Source organism: Blennius ocellaris (genome assembly GCF_963422515.1).
Source record: "Blennius ocellaris genome assembly, chromosome: 21".
Classification (NCBI taxonomy): domain Eukaryota; kingdom Metazoa; phylum Chordata; class Actinopteri; order Blenniiformes; family Blenniidae; genus Blennius; species Blennius ocellaris.
The window spans coordinates 10,874,435-10,898,186 of NC_137670.1; the positions used below are offsets into that span (position 1 = coordinate 10,874,435).

Here is a 23,752-nt window from a genome sequence, read left to right on the forward strand (position 1 = left end):
CATGTGTAACAGAAAATAAAAATAATGGGGGAAAAAATCAAGTCGGTAGTTATTGATTTGATTTTGAAGATGGCTGCACCTCTCTGTGCATTGAATTTAGGGTCATGCATTTCTCTGCACGTTCTTCTTGTGCATTTTCTAGGGTCCAGAAACATCTTCATAGTCTAATAACACGCATGTGAATTTACATGTTCAATAGGTCCCTCAAGTGTGTGTGGATGTCTCTCTGTGTTGCTGGAATCAGAAAATATTCATAGATGTGTCTCGGCTGCAGGTGTATTGGAGTTTTCTGTCGCTGTTGTCAATAGATCCTGGCGGAGCTCGTGCGGATCACTCCGCCGCCACTCCCCCCCACGTCTCTTCTGTCTGCGTCATTACGTCACCCTGCATCCGAACCCAGACTAGTCGCAGCCATTTTACTCCGCGAAATAAACTTCAATCTCACCGCTGCGCGACAAAAGCCAACACCGAAGAGTATTCCTTCGACGACAGTGTCTTTCCCGTTGTGAACCGCGGCTCGGAGAGATTCGGGTTTCAAGTGTTTCGGTAAGAGCACGGCCCCGGGGCGGCGCTGTCTTGTTTTTAGCATGTTAGCGCGTCTCGGCTACACGGAGCTAGCTGGTTAAATGTGGGGAGGTTGTTGTTCGTGATGTGCACGCCGACACGGGGGGGCGAGGCCGGGCGGGAGACGGCTGTACACTCGGTTTGAGATACATTTCCAGTTCTTCGAAGTGACAGCAGCCAAGACGCCTGTCACTCACTCACCTGTCAGACTTAAGTTAAAGGAGCTAGCCAGTCTTAACTTGTCCCCACACCCACCCTCCTCCAGCTCGAGACCACAGACATCACTAACTCCTCCAGCAGGAGCCCACCGACATCACTACCTCCTCCAGGAAGACCTGCTTGGACATGTGTCAGGTTTCTGTAATCGAGGGACTATTTACTTGCCCAGTGATTTGATTTACGAGCCCATGATTTGCTGGATTGCAGAGCATGACAGGCGGCGTGTCATCCTCGTAATCCTAACCGGAGACCCCGTGTAACGAGGCTCCTCCAAAAGTAACCCTAACCACCGTGTAACGAGGCTCCTCTGCCCTTACACAACCACCGTGGTGCTCCTCTCCTTGCTCTCCAACCATCCGGAGAGGAAGGTGAGGTCGCGCTGCGGTGTGTGCGTGACTCACGCAGATCCGACGGGATGTGGTGCTTTTGCAGCCCGTCTGTCACTGGGGGGGAGAAGCCTGGATTATCTGCATTCACTCCAGCACGTCTGCGTGTGGCTGGACGGGATAGCGAATCACCCCAAGGTTGTACGGCTTCCTATCCCATGCGTGATTTGCTCATTTCAACCTCCCACTGCAGTATCGGCTTGCAGAAAGACTGTCTGCTCTCACCGCTTCAGTCTGGGGTTTCCAGCTTCCTGCCAGGAGCGAATTCAATGCAAAAGAAACTGGGTAATAGAGGCACTCGGTGTTTATGTTTATAAGCACTTAGTGCAACAATGTTTAATTGCTGAACTCTTCCTCTTTCAGACTTTACTGAGTAGCAGCTGGAAGTTTTCATCTGTAACGTTTTCTTTTTGTTGTTTGTTTTCTTGCTTGGCCCTTTTGTACTTTTCTCGATCAGATCTTGTCAGGAACCACCTCCCATTTCAGCCAGGAAGGAAAAAACACTGCATGTGTCTGTGGGAACAGAGCACACTATGGGCTGGAGTGATGACTTCATCTCTGTCTTATCTCTGGATGAAAGCAGACATTTTTGTTGGACTGAGACGCAATCTATTAATGGTCCACAAAAGTGCAGACTCAAACCGCAGTTTGGCAGCGGGGAGGTTCTCCCGCTGCGTGCGTTTTGTAAGTGTAGGCCGTGTTTTCTTTTCAAACGCTGCACACTTTTCAACCCGTATTTGATTTGCGAGGCCAGTTTCACTGCACGTGTGGAACAATAAACCAGTGTGCCTTTTAAAAGGTGCGGTTTGCTCCGTCATGCCAGATAACAGGCCCACCCCACAGATTAATTAAAGACTGCAGTTTAACAAGATGCAGGAACAACAAAACTGTACTGTTCATGTTGTTGTTCAGTATTTACTATCTGGATTCTCAGGCAGGGTTTAAAAAGCACTGCTGCTTCAAAGTGAGACTAGTCTGTTTGCATGGAAGTCTTTCTGTTCTGTAATTTGCTTATTTCCACGTACACCGACAATCAGTTCATTCCAGCGATTATGTGAACAGTGATCTGCTCTATCTATGTAACAACACTTCCTGTTGATATTACAAGATAAAAGATGTTCAGCAGGAGAAAGTTAAACTTCTGGGATAAAAAGACACATTCACTCTGCACCCAAGTCAAAAACTCAATAAGGACGGTATAAATATCGCTGCGGCTCACCAGTCATTGGATACGTTATGAAATTAGTTGCATTGGAAGAAGATTTTTGGATGCTTCCACTTCTTGAAACGCTGGTGTCATAGATATTGCAAGTGCTTGTTGGACTGTTTTAATTTTCCTACTGAAATATTTACTCACCACTGTCATTTTAGGCCCCATTTACTCAACGATGTTTTCAAGCTTTGACTTTGCCTCTGGAGTGACCGGGACAATGCAACTTTTCCGAAACTGAGTTATCAGATTGTAATGGATACGAAAGTAGGATAAAGATGTCCAGTAAGGAGCCAAATAGCTGATTGAGACTGGTTGGATATCTATACATCAGAGTCTTATATTAGCTTCTCTCCTGTTTGTCACAGTATTGAAAGCGTTTTCAGGTATTTCTTTCCATCAAAACATTGTATTGTGAGAGCCACGGTGGAGGAAGGGTGGTGCTGTTTGCCCAGTGTTAGACAGGATTAGGCTTTGGCCTCAAGTGAGAATAAAGCCAGGATGGATGGATAATTAGCCGATCTAGTGAAACATTATTCGTTTTGGAAGAAGTGCTTTGCTGCTGTTGAGACCAACGTTGTAGATTTCCTTTATCTCTGTGTGTGAGTGTGCCGAGTATCACTCGAATTCCTCACAGCCAGGCCTGTTTAGAGTAACGTTGACCCCTGACCTCTTTGTGTCAGTATGCCGACACATTTGTTCCTACTGTGGATGCACATATCTGTGCCTGCAATACTTTCCGTTACAAAATGAAAGTAGTGAAAACAAGAACGTTTATGTATTTTCCTGAGCTTGGATTAATATTTTGATTATTTCCCACCCTAAATCCTGCATGTTGGATGTTGAGCTTGTGTCTTTCTCATTTGTTCTGCAACATGTTCACTGTAATATATCATGAATTTGAGAACTTCTCATGGCAATACGAGAACAGCTTAAGGTGACAGGCACACCCAAAACTTACTCTCACCAGCCTGCACATAAATGCCATCTCAGATTATTACCCTACCGTATGCTTTAACTTCTCATCTGCCAGTGTTTTGTTTTTTGCTCGTCCAACAATCCACCTTATCTGTTTCTCTGTGCACGACAACTCACCGCTCGACAATCGGTCTCCTCGAAGTACAGAAGTAATTTCAAAACCTTCAACAAACTGAGAGCTGTTGAGTGTCAGCAGTGTTTGTGTCACACCTAGAAATCTCCGAAGGAAGGTGTATTTTTGGCTCTTTCACCGACTGCTGGTATCTGACGACAGCTTTGAAAGTCGGCCTCTTTGTTGGGCTTTCTTTGCTGTTGGTTTGTTTATTTTTAGTTTGACTTCGATCAATGTTGCAGGTTATTTGTGCAATTTTCGAACTTTTTTTTTCTCTGTACTTTTTATTCTAACAAAGCTCAAACGGCAACATTTGATTGTTCATTTCTGATAGCATTTACACGTTCCTTTTTGATGACCCTCTTCAATAACATTTATTGTTATGTCGAGAGCCGACTGATGCCAGCTATGTGCTATCAGGGATGTGACGGCTACAGTCGTTGATATCTCTGTGGCGGCAAAGTACCAACGTTCCTGATTGACACAAGTGATCCTGTGTTGGAGCCTGGTTTTAAAATAACAAACACACCCAGCAGCAGAATAACAGTCCCAGTCTGCCTGTTGGTGTGACGTATTAGTCAGGTGCTCAGCCCTTTAAATAGAGGTGACTGTTCATGTATTGTCGAAGCCTGTATTACTTTTGAGCTCTGCCTCTGTGTCTGCAGTACATGTGTCACCGATTCGATGGGACTCATGGTACTTGTTACCTCGTGCCACTGAAATAGCAGTCTGGAGCCGGACAACTTGCAGCACCGACCATCTGGATCTGCTCTTTGATTCGTCCGGGCCATGTTTACCCCCCGGCGTCCTCTCAGCCGTGACAGTTGTTCAGCTCTTCCCTGCCCTTGCTGGCTTTCTCTGTTGCACTTAGTTGTCCATCTGCCATTGTTTCTTTTGCCTTAAATCGTGTACACCCACACATGATGGAGTTCAGTCTGTTCGGTCCATATTCTCCTGGGACTTGGCAGTTTTATAGTTGAGCCACCCATAACAGCAACCCAAGTTTGTTATCCGTCCGTACGAATGTCCGTTTTATGGTTCTGTGTTCGTGTGTGTGCTTTCATTTCAAAAACAAAAAACAGCACCAACTTATTGCCTACCATGCTCGCGACATCACTTTAAGCATTTGTGACGTTTCTGTGTAAAAAGACATTGTTTTCAAAAAGTTAACACTGAACTTTTCTAAAACAAAAATACAAAAACGACACATATATGAAATAAAGTACATATATCTTCACAAGTAGTATACATAATTTTAATAATAAAACTGTAATCAAAGCTCTAAATGTTCGAGTTGTCATTGTAACACGGTTTTATTTAAATGCTGAAACGCTTGTATTGCCTGGAAAACGTTAAAACCTTATTTCAGACACTGACGTCCTCAAACTCGGTTTGAAATTTGAGACATGCGCCACAGCAGCATCATCCAGTTTGTCAGTAAATTGATGCGTCGCCCCCGGCCCTAATTTTGTTATGTGCTTCGTATACTCCGCACGCACCTTGAAGAGGCCTGAGAGCTTCTGTGTGCATCTGATTGATTCTCATTCTCCGACTGCAGTGTGACGCCACACATCAGAGAGTTGTTGTTGTCTGTATGGAGATAAACCTCCTCCCCTGCAGCTTTTTCTCTGCAACCCGTAAACATCATTTTTTCAGACCTTGATGCAGCTTCGAGTGCCGGCCAGTTTCATTCAGACACCTTTAAGTGGTGCTCATCGTCTGTTTCATTCTCTGCTCATCTTCAAACACACTCATTTAAGCAGCGTCGCTGTTTACTCCTACTTGGTGTGTGTGTGTGTGTGCGCGCGTGTGTGTTTTCATCTTATTTTGTAATAGCCCTTCGTTTTGTGAGTCTGATATCTCATTAGATTCAAGTAGCAGATCCCTAATGTGGTTTCTCTTTCCATTGTTTGACCTTTTAATATCGATCCCCCTGCTAGTTCGTCTTTAAACTGGTGCTACACGAGAGACAAAAAAAAAAAAAAACTGTCCACCTTTTCGGGGGATAATTTTTCCCACATTTGCTTGCTGGCTAATAGTTTTCATCAATCAAATCTCCATCGGCATAGGTTTTTCTCAAAGAGAAAAGAAAATTGAGGAAAAGAAGGGTTTCTTAAAAGCTACAGGTTTCTCTCGGTTGGATAGTGATGCGTTCCTTGTATGTACTGGATGCATGTAATTACTCGGCAAAACAATTAATCATCCGCTTCCTTGACTTGTTAATCCAGTTGATGTTTTTCTCATGTATAAGGCTGCTTAAATGTCATGCAGTCAGTAACCTGTACAATCCCGCTTCAAGTAGACTGCAAGTTGGAAAATCATCCAATGTTTGTTTTTTTTTAACAATGGTATATTAACACCTGGGATGACAGCCAGCCATAATCAGGTTATGATATCATTTACCCTGAGACTCTGTGATCCTATCCAGTTTTAGATAACAACACAGCTCATTGCAATGATGAGCTGTGTTAAGGACGTAGACAGAGAATTTGGATGTATTATACTATTGTTTTAAGGCAGTGATGGGTGTCTGTTGGCCCCTTTCACTGGAAGACCACAGATTTTCAGCCACGATCAAAGATGTCCTAATGATTGACTGTCGTTGATTCGGGACGGCTGATATCTTCCAATTTATAGCTGCACTATTAACTGAGTATAAACTATTCATTTGTTGTGGTGTATATTCAAACCAAATACAGGTGATAAGAATCAGACGCATCACTTCATTATGGCATCTTTCATTATGTCTGATTAGTGTATTTATCAGGGATTTTCATCAACTGTACTAATTATCACAGCCCGGTCCTATTGATGCTTATGCTCTGTTCCTTTCTGTCTCCCAGCAGGTTGGACTCGATGGCTTAAGTGTGACGTTGACGGCAGTGTGCACACTCATCCCTTCTCTTCACCTCTTGCCACCATCTTCTGCTATAACAGGTAAGAACTACCAGCAATCAGCCTCCAGACATTTCCTTTGCCTTCTCATAGCCTTTCACTCACACGAGCATGCAAACATACCTGAGCTGGTTTAATCCTCCAGGCGCCTGAGATGCAAAATTTTAACAAGCAGCATCACGGAACAAAACAGCACTTAACTCTAAATATATTACCCCGTCTCGTTGTCACATGCTCCCACTAAACAGCAGATGTGCTTTTTATGTGTTTATCTTCAACGTATTTGATGAAAATACATTTGAAATCCACCCTCCTTCTTGGCACACCTGGGAGAGTGCAGTTGACTAAATTGGGTTGAGCGACAGTTAAAAGACACATGGACACACGGAGATAAAATTTAGAAACGAAGAGTGCGTTACAGCGTTGGCTTACAAAATACAGAGGCTTTTATTCTCTGTTGAACTGTCAGGTGCTTACCGATTCTGACCGTGAAGGCGAGTATTTTTCCTTCCCATGAAGACAGTTAGTGTTGAGTGATGGTTGTGGTGGGTCTGTGCATAATGACAATGCACATGGCCAGGAGATCAAAACAGTGTAAATAGTTTGGTTTTTTTCAAAGTTCCATCCAGACGAGCCTTTTGAAAGGATCTCAGTCCAGTGCAGTGGAGAGCGTGCCAAACCAACAGACCCATTAATTGTCTGCCTTTTCACTCAACGGCAAAGTATCTGCCATGCAAAGTGTTCTCTCCTCACTTTTCAGCAGTGATCATTTTTAAACTTGTACCACCAGCGAGACACAAGACTGGGTCCTGTCCAATAGCAGGAGCGTGGAATTGTAAAGACATCTGACGAGTCTCCTTCCTGAAGGCAGTGGATAAGAAATGGTCAATTGTAAACATATGACATGTAGTAATGGTATTTTTAAAACCAGGGTTGCTCGAGCCAATTTCACCATGTCGCCTGACTTAAGAAGTATTAAAGGCCCATTTACATGAAGAGAAAACGGCAAAACTTTTGGGGGTCCATTTACATGACAACGGGGCTCCGAGCCACTGGAAACACAATTTTTGAAAATGGCTCCCACAGTGAAACCATTGCATGTGTGTGTGGTTTCATTACAAAAGCAACCAACAGTGCCAGCTCGTGACCTGGAATGCAAACTGTATCATTCTCAGCATTTCTGAAGTTTTTGTGTAAAAGGACATTGTTTTCGAAGAGGAAAAGGTCAGAACCATGCGTTTTCACTTGGAACATCAAGCTTTTTCGAATTATCCCACCTTGAAAGTGTTTTCTAATAACGCCTTTCAGTGGCTTCAACATCGCTGTTTTCCATTTTCACTTGACAATATTGTCGTATGAACTGTGCCTAGGTAGAGGAAGGATATCTGTTATGTAGGGGGGGAAAAGGGAATGATTTAATATTCAGTGTCCTGTTCCCAAAGAAGGTTAACCTCCGTGATGATGATCACAAGGCGAGAGTCGCTGCTTGTCAGTTTTAAATTTAGCACGCAAATAATTAAAAGAAAAAAGACCTCACAGTGGAGGATGTTTAATTATAACCTTTAGGAAGCATTTGCAAGAGCCGAAAGTGGTTAAGTTTCTAAAGATAGAGGCTTTTTACTGCTGTTCTGTCAGAGGAAACCACTGAGGTTTGACTGTTGACCATCAAGGCCTGAATCATGCCTGCAGCGCAGCATTTTAGTGGCATTTAATCACCATTAAGGGGCCAGAAAGTGATGTTGGATCAGGAGCCAACTTTTGAAGAGTGGAGGGGGGATTTTGTAGCAGTAGCCAAATTCAACATGGCCCAGTTTGAATCACTGGTACAGACCCCTGTGTTCATACTTGATGCCTCACCGTTGAGGCCGATGGCTCTGTCATGAGGGATTTGCCAAAACACAAGGGCTGCTGGTTTTGAAGTGCCATGTTAGATATGAAGAACAAAGGAATCTTTTGCATGTCCTTTAGCCCGGTAGATGTGGTCCATTTCCCGCTGTGAGGACTTGAAGGCAGTCGTAAGGATACGGGTGGTTTCTGGCCAAAAGCAGCACATCAGGATGGTTGGTAGAGAGGAGCGATGTGGCTGCCGCTGCAGAGCGATAAATAGCATGCACGTACAGACCGAGCAGACTCCCGGGAAGCCATGGATACTCAAGTGTTTGTTTTGCTCCCCGAAATGTTTCCGTTCCCTCTGTTTGAAACCGCCACAGCAACGTCATACTCCAGATTATGAAGCCTGTCTGAACAGAGAACACATTCATGCACAAACTGGCGTTGTTTCTGCGCAGCAGCGGTTTGAGGCCATTATTCAGTATAATAGCCAACCGGGCCTGTTTAATGAATAATTTGGGTTGGGACTGAGCTCTTCCAGATGCCACTCTCACCAGTAGGGTGAAGTAGTCATACCAACAGGATGATGGTGATGATTGCTCTGAATTGCTTGTGTTTCTGAGGAAACGCCAACAAAATATCATCGAGTGATGGTTTTCTTCCCCACCTCCTCATTTCTTAAAAAAAAAAAAAATCTTCTTGTTTCCTCACAGGTAGCAGATTGACACAACAGAAAGGCGACGGCGAGCCAGACCGGTCGCAGTTTCCTCTCAGCCTCCCGGATCCCCTCCTGAGGCAGGATGGAGCCCCAGGGGCAGCTCGTAGCAGGGGGGGATTGTGGGATGTCAAACCTGCTGGTGCCAAGTCCTCAGAGCGAGGCAGTGACCCACGAGATGGAGGAGCTGTCGCTGCAGCCCACGCAGAGCCTGCCTCCTCTCAACGAACGCAAAAACGGTAATTAGACGGCGCGGCCACTTCACCTGAACCGATCGTCTGCTTCTGTAGCATCACAAGAGCGCTTTTCCTCTCACTTCTCTTCCGTTTCTACCATTTGAGTCTCGTATCAGGTGAAGTATATCCAGTCGGTATGGACATTATTGTAGGGAATAGTTCCAGTGTCATTTTGTGATTATAAGACATCCCACACGTGCTGTTCATTTATGCGCCGACACAAGCACATGCTCAGTTAATCATCCGATGAGTTTCAAACGTGCTGTAAATCAAGGCCTCCAGCTCCTGAAGGAATCCACCAGGCAGCGGGCCAGCTTCTTCACACCATCAGTGTTACTGCTGTTTTGGCAGCTGCATGAGTCTGACACTGATGGATGGCTGCGCAGTTAACAGGTTTTATGCGTAATAACTACATGTGCCCGCTCCTAATCGGAGTTTGATCAGATAAACCCATCGAGTCCAAGTGGCATTAATGAGAAGCTTTTTCTGAAAGCAGTTGAGAAAATGCAGACTGTTTAAGTCAACGCACTGGGTTGAGTGTTTGTTGGCTTTTTTTTTATTATGCTGTCATGCTGCTGTCGTCTCCAGGAGAAGACAGTAAAACGTCTCGACTGTGGAAAACTTGTGTGGAATGTCAACAGTAGTAGCATCCACTCATCATCTCGGCTTCTGTCACATCCCCTCCAGTGCAAACGCACACCTCGTACTTTCCACATCGCTTTGTCAAGCGCAGACTGGCTTCTTTTTGTGTTGATTTTTTTTTTTTTTTTTTTTTATCATGCAGGTGTTAATCTGTCTGCCACGAAGGCAGGAATGAGTCCGACATTGTGTGAAAGTCAGAGTCTGGAAGGAGAGGAGCACAGAGAGCGGCTGTCTGCAGTTTGTTGAAACAGAGATAAGAATGTGGCCAGTAAGAGGGAACGTTACAACAATAAATGAACTGAGCCCGTGTAGTAAAACGTAGTCACAGAGGGTTGAAAAGGAAATCATTTCAACCTATTAAGATATTTATTCGTAATTGACAATTCAATAGGAAAGTATTTTTTTAAACATCAACTTGTCGTTACATTTTTACATCTTCACTCATTGTCATTGATAGGAATGACTCATTTCTGATTGGCTGTCTTCTTCAACTGACACAAGTCCCGGTCACTCAGCTTTATTCTTGTGTCGCCTGTTGATGAAGGGGACTGTTGGGGGATGTTTACCTAGTAAGGTCTGGATAGTACAACCCTGCTGAAGGTCCACATGTCTGTGTACTTTAGAGAAATCTGCAAAGTCAAAGAAGCCAAAGGTCGAAGTGACGCATAGAATTTACAAACACAGTTCTCTATGTGTTTCTCTGTAAACATTTAAACTATTTTGACAGTGTTTATAGCATCTGAAAGTGCTCTTGTCTTCCAAAAAGAAGAAAAGGGTTTTTTTTGGGGGGGGTGTATTAATGCAAAAGTGCAAAATTTGGGAATTGCACTCATTTGCTTTTTTGAGATTTTTTTGAGTTTGCATGAAAATGATCAACTTTTCTCATTTCACAGTAGCACCAGGTTACTTTTCTGGAATGAAATGCTTCAGATTAGAGACTCTTGCATGCCTTATGTTCGACACGCCATGTCTTTCTCCGTGAGAATGGTGCACATTAAAGTTTAAACAAAGAGGAACATTGTGTTCAGTAGTGAGCTTCAGAGGAAAGAACTGTTACATTGAAGTGAGTCAAAGTGTTTGTTTTCAAGAGGAATCGTCTATCAGACATTCATCAATTAAATAATTCATCTCTATAAATTGAAACTATACCTTCCTCATGTGTACTCTGGTAAAACCGTCTCGCTTGAGACAGGAAATGGATTTGAGAGTGTAGAGAGCCTTTGGCCCAGTTGTGCGTGCCGGAACAGCTCGTCCGTGTCATCCAGCTTGCTCCTCGGACTGCCGAGGTCATAGGTCGGCCAGTGTTTGTGAAGCGATGCGGCATTTCCCGGAGGAACCCGAGGACAATGCAGCTGACTGGAAGTCCCTCTGAATCACCTGCGGGCCCATTAACAGAGCTCCACGATGCTCCGCTTCGCTAATTCCTCTCCGACACGTGCAGATCTTTTCCATCTTTTCCTCCAGACTGGTGACGTTAAAAGTGAATGTTTGACCGCAGCTCTGCGGGCAACTCCAGATGCAGTATTCATCAGGAAGTTATGCTTGTCATCGCATTTAATGTCACTATATTTTTTTTTTTCATGCGGCGGTGCAGCACAGCTTGCGATCTGATGTCATCAGCGTTCTTGAAAGAAAGCGTTGGCCCGAATTTGTCACTGTCAGCATGTTTGGCCGTGACGGAAAGGCGGCCGAGGGTTGAGGCAAACTAAAGATGTGAGGTTGAGCGAGGCCAGCTGTTTCCTGTTGGTGCGTGCGAGTTTGTATTTTACTGTGCGCTTTGACACATCGTTTTTCTGTGAATGGAGAAGTGTGTGCAGTCACGAGCAGTGTTTAATTCATGGAAACCTAAACCCCCTCCTCGGCGCGACACTTCTGTGTTCCAGACCCACGAACAGAGTCACATCAGACTAATAAAATACCTGTTATATCGAGGGTACAGTCTCGGTTTCATGGTAAAGAAGTATCTGCTGAGTAAGACACTCGGTTGGCAGGTACGAAGAACCGGCTTAGCACTCTACAGCTGGCCGCGTTCGAGTGGAATCGCCTCGAGCGAGAGAGTAACCCATCCCAGCTGGGAAGAGCGAGATGGGGAAGTAGGAGTAGAGGGGAAGGCGGAGGTAGTGCCCTGTAATATAAACATAAAAGTTGGGGAGGGATAAAGAAGTACAGGACAGATAGATTATTGCTCTCACTGCCCAAAACCGTTCAAATGCTCAAATGCCCAGTTGTGTTGTGGACTGCTCGGGGGAGCAAGGGTGTAGCCACAGTATGGAGGTGGAGACAGCTCGAGAAGGTGAGCACTCGTCTTCTTTGTTAATGTCCAGTGTTTTCCCGATTCAACCAGGATGACATCATCACCAGCTTCTCTTTAGTTTCTGAAAGGGTTGATAACAATCCCATAAATGTGTGACTTCATCTTGGTAATCATTCCCATTTATGTGCTTTGTGTTTGCTGAGAATAAATGCATCCAATGCAGTTTAGTGCTAGTTGTGTTCCAGGTTTTTTTTTTTTTTTTTTTTAGATCATAGGTACTTGTGTTTCAGATTTTAAGAGAGAAGCCTGCTTATTCTGGCCGGGTAGATTTTTAGATACTTTTTCCGTCAGCAGCTTATGTCAAAGTGACGCCTGAAGTTTTGATGAAGTAAAATCTGATAATTTTCTCCTTGAAATACTCTCTGACTCAGCCTGAAGTGTATAAAGTACCTGATGCAGCTTCTCCAACGAGCCCTGCACCTCTGTGTGCATCTACCGCTGCAAGCACATAGTTGGCTGGTAAGATAACCAGAGATCTGCTTCAGCTGTGCGAAGGATCAGCCTCAGAGCGGGTGTTCAGCGTGAAGCGCCCGAGGAGCCGTCTTCAAGAATGACGTTATTGTACGACGTCAGGCTCATGGCTCGAGAGCAGGATATGAGTTATGTATCAAGCCAGGAGGGATTTGTCTGTGGTTACCTACCTCTTGGAGTTTGATGTCATTTTCCCTTGCAGTGGTGTTTTTTTTTTTTTTTCAATCTGCTTCATCTCACCCCCCCCTTATTTTGCTTACAGTGCTGCAGTTAAGGCTTCAGCAGAGACGGACCCGCGAGCAGCTGGTGGAGCAGGGCATCATGCCACGTGAGTAACGCCACTGCCAGCTGTCCGTCACCCACTGATTGGGTGTGGGTGGGTAAATGATAACAGAGGGAATACTGCTCATAATGGTATAATAATAAACACGTTTTCTTTCTTTAGAAGTGGTCTGGGTGACGACATCAGCGAGTAAAACTGTTTAAACTTGTGCTTTCGTGTATTTGTTGTGTGTTACAGCTCTGAAGAGCCCGGCAGCTTTCCACGGTCAGATTCGCAGCTTGGAGCGAGCAAGGGTGAGCCACACGTTGTTGGAAAGTGATCATGACCTAATTGATATAGGAAAGTATCAAATATGACTGATCTGTCCGTGGCCTCTCCTCCAGACCGAGAATTTCCTCAAGCACAAAATCCGCAGCCGTCCAGAGCGAGCCGAGCTGGTCAGGATGCACATCCTGCAAGGTACTGAGAGTCCAACCTGTTCACAATGCAGACGCTTGTATTAAAAACGGTTTTCATTGTTTCTTTTGGATCAATAGAGAACAAACAGACTCAACAGGCCTTCCACGTTCCCTCAATTGTTAATTCGTCCACGACCTATCAAAAGCAAAGGAGCAAAACAAAAAGCATACCAGGTTTGAATTTAATCATCTTTAAAGTCTTGGCTTTGTCTCGGTGGCTCGGTGTTTCCAGCACTCCCGCCATGTTTGAAACATTCCAGACGTGATCTCCACCAAACACAGCACATGGATCACGTTTGGCCAACTAATTTCCCAAACAACTACATGAAAAATCAACAGGGCTTAAACATAATGATACAATGGGTTTTATATAGTGCTTTTCTGGAAAGTCAAAGAGGCTTTACATTGCATTATTCATTCACTCCATACTGGGTTGCCCCGGGGCAGACTGACGGAAGCGAGGCTGCCGGTCTGTGCCATCAGCCCCTCCGACCACTTGCTAAACAACATTTATATATTAATCAGAATCTGTTGGTCTCTTTTTTGTCAATTGTTTGTTTTTTAAGCTACCACTGTTCTGCGTCATGTTTCTTTTCAGTCCAGTGTTTTCCTTGAAATGTTTGGTTTTTTTTTTTTATTTTCCATAAACAAGAACTATGTTCTCTTACAAACCATGTTTTTTATCCATTGTGAAAAACCAAGTTTGACTGATAACAATTGCAACAAGGTGCTACACCCAACCAAGACTTCATAAAGCCAATAATAGCAGTGATTTTGATGTATTCAAGATTTCCTAGCGACTCCTTGAGGGCCGGTCAAGCAGAGCTAAAGGGCCACACATGGCACAAATAGACGACACAATCTTTCTTGTTCTTCAGAGACGGGAGCTGAGCCGTCCCTACAAGCCACTCAGATGAAGCTGAAGAGGGCCCGGCTGGCTGACAACCTCAATGAGAAGATCGCCCAGAGACCCGGTCCCATGGAGCTGGTGGAGAAAAACATCTTCCCAGTGGATTCCACCCTTAAAGAGGCCATCATCGGTAATCAGTGATGGTGAATCTGTATGCCCTGTGAATCCTGTATTACTGGGAAAACGGTGATGAACCTCCACGGTTGTGTCCCCGCAGGCCAGGTCAATTACACAAAGGTTTTGGATGAAGACAGCAGTGACGCGCTGTCCCCAGAGCAGCCGGCCAGCCAGGAGTCCCAGAGCTCTGTTCCCTCACCAGGAGATGTCAGACTACCAGAGACGCCCTCACCAGGCCCACCACAAATCCCAATCCCCACCCCCATGCTGCAGGTCGGAGAGACAGGAGGGATTATTCTGTTTTCTGTAGTTTGACGTATTCTCTCTCCTTTTTTTTTTTTTATTTAAGTGTTTTTTCATTGTGCCTCTGCAGCCCCTGCCAACGCCTGACTTTATGAAAATCATCACCACTGCTGAGCAGCCAGTCAGCCGCCTGGTCATCCCACCTCCTCCGCTAGTCACTACAGCAACTCCCCCAAAGCCCGGCCCGACGCTGGTGAAGGTTGGCACAATGCTTTTAGTCCTCCTTCCAAAGAGATGAACCCCCCCCCCCCCCCCCCCCCCCCCCCACCCTCCTTCCCCCCCCCCCCCCCACTGACTGATTTGTTCATGTCTCCCACACACGACAGCAAAGCCAGCACAAAGCCCCGTCAGAGAAGAGTCGCAGCAAGAAGGGCAAAGAACCAAAGTCGAGGGTGAAGAAGCTCAAGTACCACCAGTATGTTCCCCCAGACCAGAAGCAGGAAGCCAGCGAGGCGCCCATGGACTCCTCGTACGCCCGACTCCTGCAGCAGCAGCAGCTGTTCCTGCAGCTGCAGATACTCAGCCAGCACCAGCAGCACTACAACTACCAGACCATTCTACCAGCTCCACTCAAGTATGTGTCCAAAACCGTTTCTTCAGATAGAAGAACCAGTCATATTTGGACGCATGTTTTAATCGGTGTTCTATTGATTTGGAAAACCGAGAACAATCTAGGCTGGCTTTCATTACTCTTTATCTATGCAACGTAGCCAACAATTGTTTTTTGGGTTTTTTTTTATGAATCATGAGGGCTGTTAGCTTCTTTCCAATAACGTTTCAGTTTGTACTGATTTTAATATCTAACAGGATGTTTGCTCGCCAGCTGCTGTTTTCATAAATGTCCTGCTGTCATGTTCACTCTCGTTGAGTTAACCGGCTTCGTCGGGAGCAGACCAGCCATCCTGTGGTCCTACCTCACTATTCGGAACAGATTTCCTCTGTTTCCTCTCTTTCACTCCAATTATCTACACAATAATCTTCTTTGTCCTCCTACCCCGTTTCTACCCCTCCCCCCCGTCTTCCTCTTTATTCACTTCATATTCCCCTGATACAGAAGTGGCATCGACGACGTCCTGAAATAACGGTGACCTCAAACTTCTTTGCTTCTTTCTTTTCGCAGGCCCGTGGCAGAGGGTCAGAACAACAACACCACCACCCTCCCCACATCCATTATGGTGTCCCTTCCCACGGCGCCCCCACCTCCCCCTCCGCCCCCAGCTCCTGCTCGTCCCAACAACTCGCTCTCCAACCGCAAGCTGGGAGTCCTGCCTGCCAACCTGGAGGAGATGAAGGTGCTTGGAAACCCATTTCTACCAGCTCTTGCTCTAGTGGAAAACACGTAAACGCTAACGTGGTTGTATTTTAATTTCTCTCCAGGTAGCTGAGCTGAAGCTGGAGCTGAAGCTGCGCGGACTCCCTGTGTCAGGAACAAAGACCGACCTGATCGAACGGCTGAAGCCTTTTCAGGACGGTCCCGGCTCCGCCGCTCCCTCTCCGGCCACTCTCTCCTCCTTCCAGATGGACGTCACCACGCCTTCCATTATCCTCCCAGTCCAGCAGGTGGCTCCAGAGAACATGAGCGCCACACCGCCCGTCTCTCCCGTTCCTCCTGATCCCACTTCCTGCCAGCAGGACGTTGGCATGTCCGAGGCTCCGCCTGAACAGCCCTTCCTGTCGTTCCGCGTCCCCGAGGAGAAGGACAGAAGGCTGCACGAGAAGGAGCGGCAGATCGAGGAGTTGATGAGGAAGCTGGAGCAGGAGCAGAAGTTGGTGGAAGAGCTGAAGATGCAGCTGGAGGTGGAGAAGAGGGGTCAAGGCACAGCCGACTCTGCAACTTTATCCCCCAAGCTGTCCACCGTGTCCACCATGAGCCCCGTTCCCTCTGCCCTCAACTCCAATGTGGTCAAGATGGAGGGAACCGTCTTGTCAAACTGCTCCTCTACCAACGCTTCCATCAGAAACTCTCTGCTTGGCTCCCAGGCACTGACGGCCTCTCTGCCAACCGTGGTGAAGTTGGAGGACGTGACCGTTTCTTCGGGCAAGCCGCTTCAGCTCCAGACCCAAACCCAGCTCATTACACAGATGCAGCCTCAAACCCAGCGCCAAGCGAGCGCCAGCCCACAGCTGCTCTCCCCGGCCCAGAAGAGCCCCAAACTGCAGACGCAGCCCGCCGTCCCCAGCCTGCAGCAGTTCTTCATCAGCCACCCGGGCGGGATGTCCCAAATGCTGGGCCAGCCGCAGACCTTGTTAACCACGTCTGGGCAGCCCCAGACTCTGCTGACCGCCACCGGCCAGGTGGGGACTCAGATCCTTCTCCCGGTGTCACTACCCAACAACGCCACTGCAATCCAGCTGCCGAGCACCACCGTCAGCCTGCAGGTAGGAGCCCGGAGATACTTCCTGACAAAATGGCCCAAACACAAAGCTGGATGTTTGTTGTGAAGCAGGTTGCGATGTCACTAATACAAACCTTTCCCCCTTCACGATCTCAGCCGGTTCTCCAGGCTACAGTCTCAAATCCAGGCCTGGTGCAAGCTTCAGTTCCTCAGCTGCAGACCACTAAGATGGAGATGTCCTCCAGTCAGCAGCCGCTGCTACAGGTCAGACAGAACATGACTGACAATCGGAGCGATCAAATATAAGCAACAAAACAATTAACAGTCTGTTGTTTGTTTTGTTTTATTTGTGCTGATAGACTTTGACTATGTGCAATAACACTACTGGTGTGGAGAACCACAACAGACCGGAGAGGCACCCTCGGTGTTTACTGAGGAGCTCTCCAGAGAACCGCATCTCCCCGCGGGCTTCACCCAACCACCACATGTCCAACGGACTGCTCAATAAGGTATCACTCATTTCTTCTCGTCTGATTAGGTTGGGATGTTTTTTGAGGGCATTTCAAAGTTGTTGGGGTTTTTTTTTTTCGATTTTAAGATGTGTTTGTCCCTCCAGCCTCCTTCTCCGCAACCTGCTTTCATCCTGCAGTCGTCCTCGCTGGTCACTCAGCCTCCCAAGACTCGAGAACCTCCCCGCTACGAGGACGCTGTCAAACAGAGCCGGAACCTGCACATCAACAACATTTCACAGGTGAGATTCACACAGGTATTGAGCTGCTGTTGCATCTTTCATTCATCTTCAGGTGCTCAACATGGTGACGAAGCCAACAAAGTCTTTTAATGCCTTTCCGTGTTTTTTTGTGTGTTTGTTTTGTTGTTTTTTTCAGGTTCCCACAGCAACCAGCCAGCAAATGGATGACTTATTCGACATCCTCATAGAGAGCGGAGGTAACTTGGCACGCACAGTGACGGCAGTCGGAGCCAGATGAAGACGTTCATGTGTCAGGAAAACACTGAAGTCGCTGGCGCCCACACAGCAGCTGCCTCAGCATGACGGCAGAGATGAAAACAGATTTGGACTTGTTATTCCTGATTTTAGCCTTTTGGCTATTTTCTTCTCTTTTGTCGGTCATGTTTGACATGCAGAGTGTTTGTAAGCAAATAGGCGGCAGCGACGATATAGAACGATCAAATTTGCGTTGTGGTGTGTGACATTTTTTGTGACAGATTTTGCTATTTGACTTGTGTTTTAATTCTTTTTTTTTTTCTTTTTTAAATGTGTTTGCTAAGATCCACTCACAGTAATGCTTGCATGCAAATTCCGAATGACATCTGAAATTATATGATTTGATTCAAACAAATATGATTATTTTTTTCATTAACAATGTTCAGTTTAAAATATAAATACTAGAAAAAGCACCTGCCTTCAAGTAAACACTTCTGACTCAAACAAAGAAATCACAAAGAAATCACTGAAATTTTTGTCTTTTTTTTTTTCATTTAGTTCCATATTGTCTGCCTTTATAATTAACTGGAGTGTTTCAGGCACCATGATCACTCAGGCCGCTCTCCAGCTTGTTTATTATTGTTGTTGGTGGGTGGCAACATGACGAAGCACCCGCTCCTTTGTTTACAATGCGTTGTCACTCGTTATTTTCATATTAAAGTGAAGGAAGAAGTTTATTTCATTTTATGTTCAGTTAATCGCCCTTAAAAAGCTTCAAACTGGCTGAATCCTTTGTCTTCATCATGTTTTTAATCTGTTTCCCTCCAGAAATCACTCCGTTCATCCAGCAGGATCCTCCGGTGTCTCTCACCAAGTCCCTCCCCGTCACCGCCAGCATCACCACCCTGCCGGTGAACACTGTCCTGACCCGCCCGCCCCCACAGGTCCAGGTGGCCCCGCCTCCCACACTGGGCTCGCTCATCACCCCCAGCCTGGCCGGCCTGTCCTCCCTGTCCTCCCTGCCCCCCTTGTCCTCCCTGGCCACGGACAATCAGCTGGAGGCCTTCCTGGAAACGACGCTGGCCGACACGCCGCCGGCCTCAGACCCGCGCACGCAGGGCCTGATGGAGGAGCTGCAGGCGCAGCTGATGGACCAGCAGCCGTACTCCCCCATGGACACGTCAGACCTGTCCTTCTGCGACTCCTCGCCGCCCTCGTCCCTCAACATGGGCCTGTCCGACCCGGCGCTGGACAACATGGAGTGGCTGGACCTCACCATGCCCCCGGGTCCCGCCGGCATGCTCACGCCACTGGGAATCCCCACAGACTTCCTGGACACGCATGACCTGCACTGGGACTGACGGGAGGGCCCCGGAGCGGAGACCGAGGAGGACTCAGCAGGGCGGCCGACACTAAAGGGAGGTGGTGGACGGCCTCAGAAAGATTCACCATTTCAAACCAGGAGCGGATGGAGGAGGAGGAGGAGGAGGCCCGGCGTGTCCGCGCCACATCGCTGACCATCTGTAATATTCCCGCCACTCCGCTGCTTCAAGCAGCAGTTTGCACAGCTTTAAAGGACGATGCTTTCAGGCTGGACGTCCTCCGTGACCGTGGTCTCACAGTATCGCGCTTAAAGGGATCGTAAACCGTCACCCCCCGATTTTAACAATCGTTTTTACAGAGCCAAGGAGACCGAACCAAATGAAGACTAGCACACGGGACGTTTTGTAAATACAGTTCAAACCACACGACAAGGACTTCCTCTCCACCAGAGAGCCTTGAGAGCCGCCGACGGCCGCGACCAGCTGATTCTGTGTCCCGGAGGTTCAAACAGCCACCCGACTGTCGGAGCTCAGACTCGACCTGTTACAGGATCCTGAAGCCTCCGTTCCACCGGAGCAGACTGTGCCACACAAGCTCGCAATCAAGATTACAGATTACAACAACGCGGCTTCGGCACAGCTTCAGATTCGGACCATTTCCACCGAAACGTCCACGACGTTCAACTCGGCGCGTCCGAGATGCAGGAGCGTCACGTCTTTGTGTTCCTCCTCCACCCATCAGTCAACAAGCCAAGTCGACGCAAAAGGGATTCTGGATGTTCGCCGACCGTCATCTGATGTCAGACGTGATCGTTTTCCCTCGGACCCGCCGTGCCACGCGACGGTCAAGCTGATCAACCAATGACTGGACGAGAGGAGTAAAGCTCCTCCTTCAGTGTGAGAGCTATGCACTACAAGAGGCCCAGAGATCCGACTCCTTCACCTCAAAACAAAATGTGAAAACGCTGACAACACAACAAACAAACAAAAAAAACCAAAAGGCTTTAGTAAGGTCGCGATCGTGTCTCCGGTCTCTGCCGGGGACGCCGCAGTTGTCCAAGCCTCTTATTCTGAATGTACTTTTTAAAATTATTGAGAAAAAAAAAAAAGGACTTAAAAAGTTGGCAGCTTTTTTTTTTGTTCTTCTTCTTCAGATGATCAAACTGACAGGAAACAAAAAGTGGAAAGGGAACAAATAGCAGTTTGTGACGCATATCCATGAGTAGTTGTGCAGCAACTTGTATCGAGGACTACACATGTCTGATGAGCTTTATATCTCGTGTGTGTTTACGTGTGTGTGTCAGGATGGGAAGTTATCAAGTCTCCTGACATGGTGAGCGTGCGACTGAATGAAGCGTGTGTGTATATGTGTCCTCTCGTCTCTTTGCATGTTCTTCCGTGTCTCCGTGTGCATGACTGTACTCCCGTTGGAGCTCCGGCTGTTTTTCCAAACCGTCGGCTCGAAGTCGTCTGAAGAATTTCCACTAAATATCACTTGAAAACGACTCATCTGCTCGCCACTATTCCAAACTGTCGTCTTCAAACAGGCTCCTGATGACTGTTTTACTGTTTGTCCTGCAGTCAGAAACGCACGCACAGACACACACACACACCTTCGAGCACATGTTTGTTTTAGAATAGTGAGTTACTATTTTGTCACTGCAGCCTGTTCCTGCCAGGTTTTTACAGTTTGAATTCAGTCTGGCTTCATCAAGATGTCTCGTTTCACGTCAGTGAAACCAGTTTGAACCACTCTCGTGTCAGTACACGCCCCCGGCCACTAGAGGGCTCCTCTCTTCTTCAGTTGTGGCACTTTAAACACTTCTAGAAGATAAAACTGAACACAGTGGATATTTTTTGGGGTCTTTTGCATGTATATTACTGATTCACTGTGTTCAGGCCTGAGCTCATCAGCTGCAGTTTGATGTGGAGCTGCAAGAACATGAGCACACACACACACACCCACACACATACACACACCCACACCCACACACATACACACACACACCCACACCTGCTTGTGTCGGCTGCTTGCTCCCCATTGTTTCACCCCAACATTTACACTCTGCCAGCTGATTCAGAGCTGTGCAACTTGTCTTCAGTCACAAACATCGTTTCCATTTTAATGGAAGCAACTTGCTGCTGGACGACGTTGCACAGGTTGGCTTTAGCTGGTCAGCTAGTTAGCTCCAGCACAACGTGTCCGCCAGATGACATCATGATTGTCTTTTTAGAAATTAGATTTTAAAACTGCACCTTCAAGCTTCACCTCGTCGCATCATTTAATGTCGAGTTTCCCCGACTCCCAAGTTTTTACGCGGCGAAAGTTGGCGTCCAGTTCATCTGGATTCAGGACGTGAAGGAAAACTGACCGATTCTAGTTTTTTACGACTCTCCTTCACTATCTGAAGTGGTCATTCATTCGTCATTCATTGGTCTCAATGAATAAGAGCTTGACTGATTATCAAGTTAAATGCATCAGTAACTGATGAGGCTGGTGTCAAATTACAAGAGCTTTTACGCCGATTTAGGGTCACTAGAGCTTATCCAAGCTGATTATGGATGAATGTAGGGGAAACTTGAATTATCCTTAAAGGGAGAAAAGCCCTCAAACCCAATCCCGACTCAAACCTCGGACCCTGGTGCTGTGAGGTGAGAGCACGAAACACTTCACCACTGTGTGGTCTGGCCAGGTCGCAATAAATGATTCAAATAAACTAACTGAAAAACGTTAAGCGTAACGATGTCCACTGAGCTGTTTTGCACTTTCTCCATATGCACTAAAAAAAAAAGTACATACAGAAGTTATGTAATTTTACACCAGCCTCACTCTGGAGTTACTGAAATGTCACCAATGTGTAGCTGTATTTATGAAGAGCCACCAGGATTGCGAAGAAAACCTGAAATGTTCCCTTTAAAGCTTTAAAGTTAAATGTATCTGTGTGCCGGGCTGCTAAAGCACAGCTCCAGATGGCGAGGAAGTGATGCTGGTGTCAAATTACCAGCATTCAGTGCCACATATCAGCAGCGTCAGACCACGTTGGGTCCGTTCCAGATTAAAATCAAGTGAGGCTTATTGAAGACTCAAAAGTTGTCGTTTTCCTCCATATGAAGTGCAATAATCTGCTCAAGATGAAAAACGTTGAAATTCTGCTTTTCTTTTTCATGTATCCACTTTTGTAAGACAGTAGCACGTTACTTTTAATGAAGAACAAGTTTGGCAAAAGATCAAGAAAATGTTGCTTTAAAGTTTCTTCTTCATCTGCAGGAAGTTGATTTAAACGTTTTTTAGCTCCTTAACTGTCACTAACTGACAACATTCAGCGTCTTGTTTTTATCTTCGACCTTTCACGTGTCGCCATGACAGCAGAAGTTTTTTTTTTTTCTCACATTATTACATTTGTATTCATTCTTTTAAAAAAACAATTGTTTAGTAGTGGTTCAGATGAATCTGTGTGGTTTTGGTTTTGCTGAGGGGCTTTTTAAAAATGTTTTTATTTTGTACGGGCCAGACGAGGACGGCTAAAAGCAATACCAGCTGCTCCTTTGATGTACTGTATGTTGAATCCTGCCGTCTATCCGTTCATGTTTTCATATCCCAGCGGTGGAGGTCACCCCCCCCCCCCCCATCCTCTCCACTCACGCCACGCCTCTCGTTCGTAACGCCATATGTTTTGCACATTGTGTACATATTTATATAGATGTAATGCATATTTTTCTACATGTGTGACATCCATGGGCTCTCTATTTTGTAAATACTCCAAAAGATGTATATAAAGTACTGTATGCTTTTATGTGTCAATAAAACATTGGTGGACTGTGAGAAGGTCTCAGCGTTGTATTTAATAGAACAGTCTTATGTTTTAATCTATTCAATTAGAGGGAAAAGTGTTTTTTAGATTATTCATAGTTTTGTCCTTCAATTATTTATTTAATCCGGATTTCTCCCTATGAATGTTGGGAAAACAAACTGCTGGTTAAACTTTTATTCATCATGTCAACATCTTCCCTGCACCTTTCTCATCTTTTATCATCAGTAACGTGGATTGTATCTTCCACTTTATCCCAAAGCTGCTGAAACAAGTGGTTTTAACGGATTCATCTTGAGTCTAGTGAACCCGTCCAGAAAAACTACGATTGATCTCATTAAAATACTAATAACTGAAGAGCTTGTGTGTTTTATGAAGATGACTTAGAATACACAACTTAAAATGTTTAATTTCACCTGCTTTATTTGTACATTGATTAAATGAAGGTTTCTAAGTTCATTTGATCAGATTTAATATATACATAAACTATTAAGAAAAATCTAATAAATTTAGTTTGCAGGAAACAAGATATAAAGAGTTAAACTGCTATAGGTGGAATTCAATGAGCATCTCCTCTGCTCAGGTTGACATTTTTTTTTTTAAATTTGCAAGTCTTGCAAGTGCCTTTAAATATGACAAAATGTGCTCATTTTAAGGATGTGACGAATCACAAGTCACGGGAACTTCCATGAGCTG

The 23,752-nt window shown here is 45.9% G+C and overlaps 1 protein-coding gene across 2 annotated transcripts; it reads left to right on the plus strand.

The window, feature by feature from the left end:
• The first annotated feature begins 426 nt into the window (after window positions 1-426).
• Window positions 427-23,062, plus strand: mrtfba (myocardin related transcription factor Ba). 2 transcript variants are annotated; one of them, XM_080517125.1, is made up of 17 exons: window positions 427-546; window positions 6,313-6,406; window positions 8,908-9,148; window positions 12,835-12,900; window positions 13,093-13,148; window positions 13,239-13,314; window positions 14,192-14,353; window positions 14,441-14,613; window positions 14,714-14,842; window positions 14,970-15,217; window positions 15,764-15,935; window positions 16,021-17,022; window positions 17,136-17,243; window positions 17,339-17,488; window positions 17,596-17,730; window positions 17,804-17,927; window positions 18,754-23,062. In XM_080517125.1, exons 3-17 carry the CDS (start codon window positions 8,995-8,997, stop codon window positions 19,284-19,286), a joined length of 3,288 nt encoding a protein of 1,095 aa, XP_080373251.1. In that variant the 5' UTR covers window positions 427-546; window positions 6,313-6,406; window positions 8,908-8,994; the 3' UTR covers window positions 19,287-23,062. The 2 variants fall into 2 exon arrangements, with proteins under 2 accessions (XP_080373251.1, XP_080373252.1); XM_080517126.1 differs by having other exon boundaries at window positions 17,867-17,927.
• Window positions 23,063-23,752: the final 690 nt, after the last annotated feature.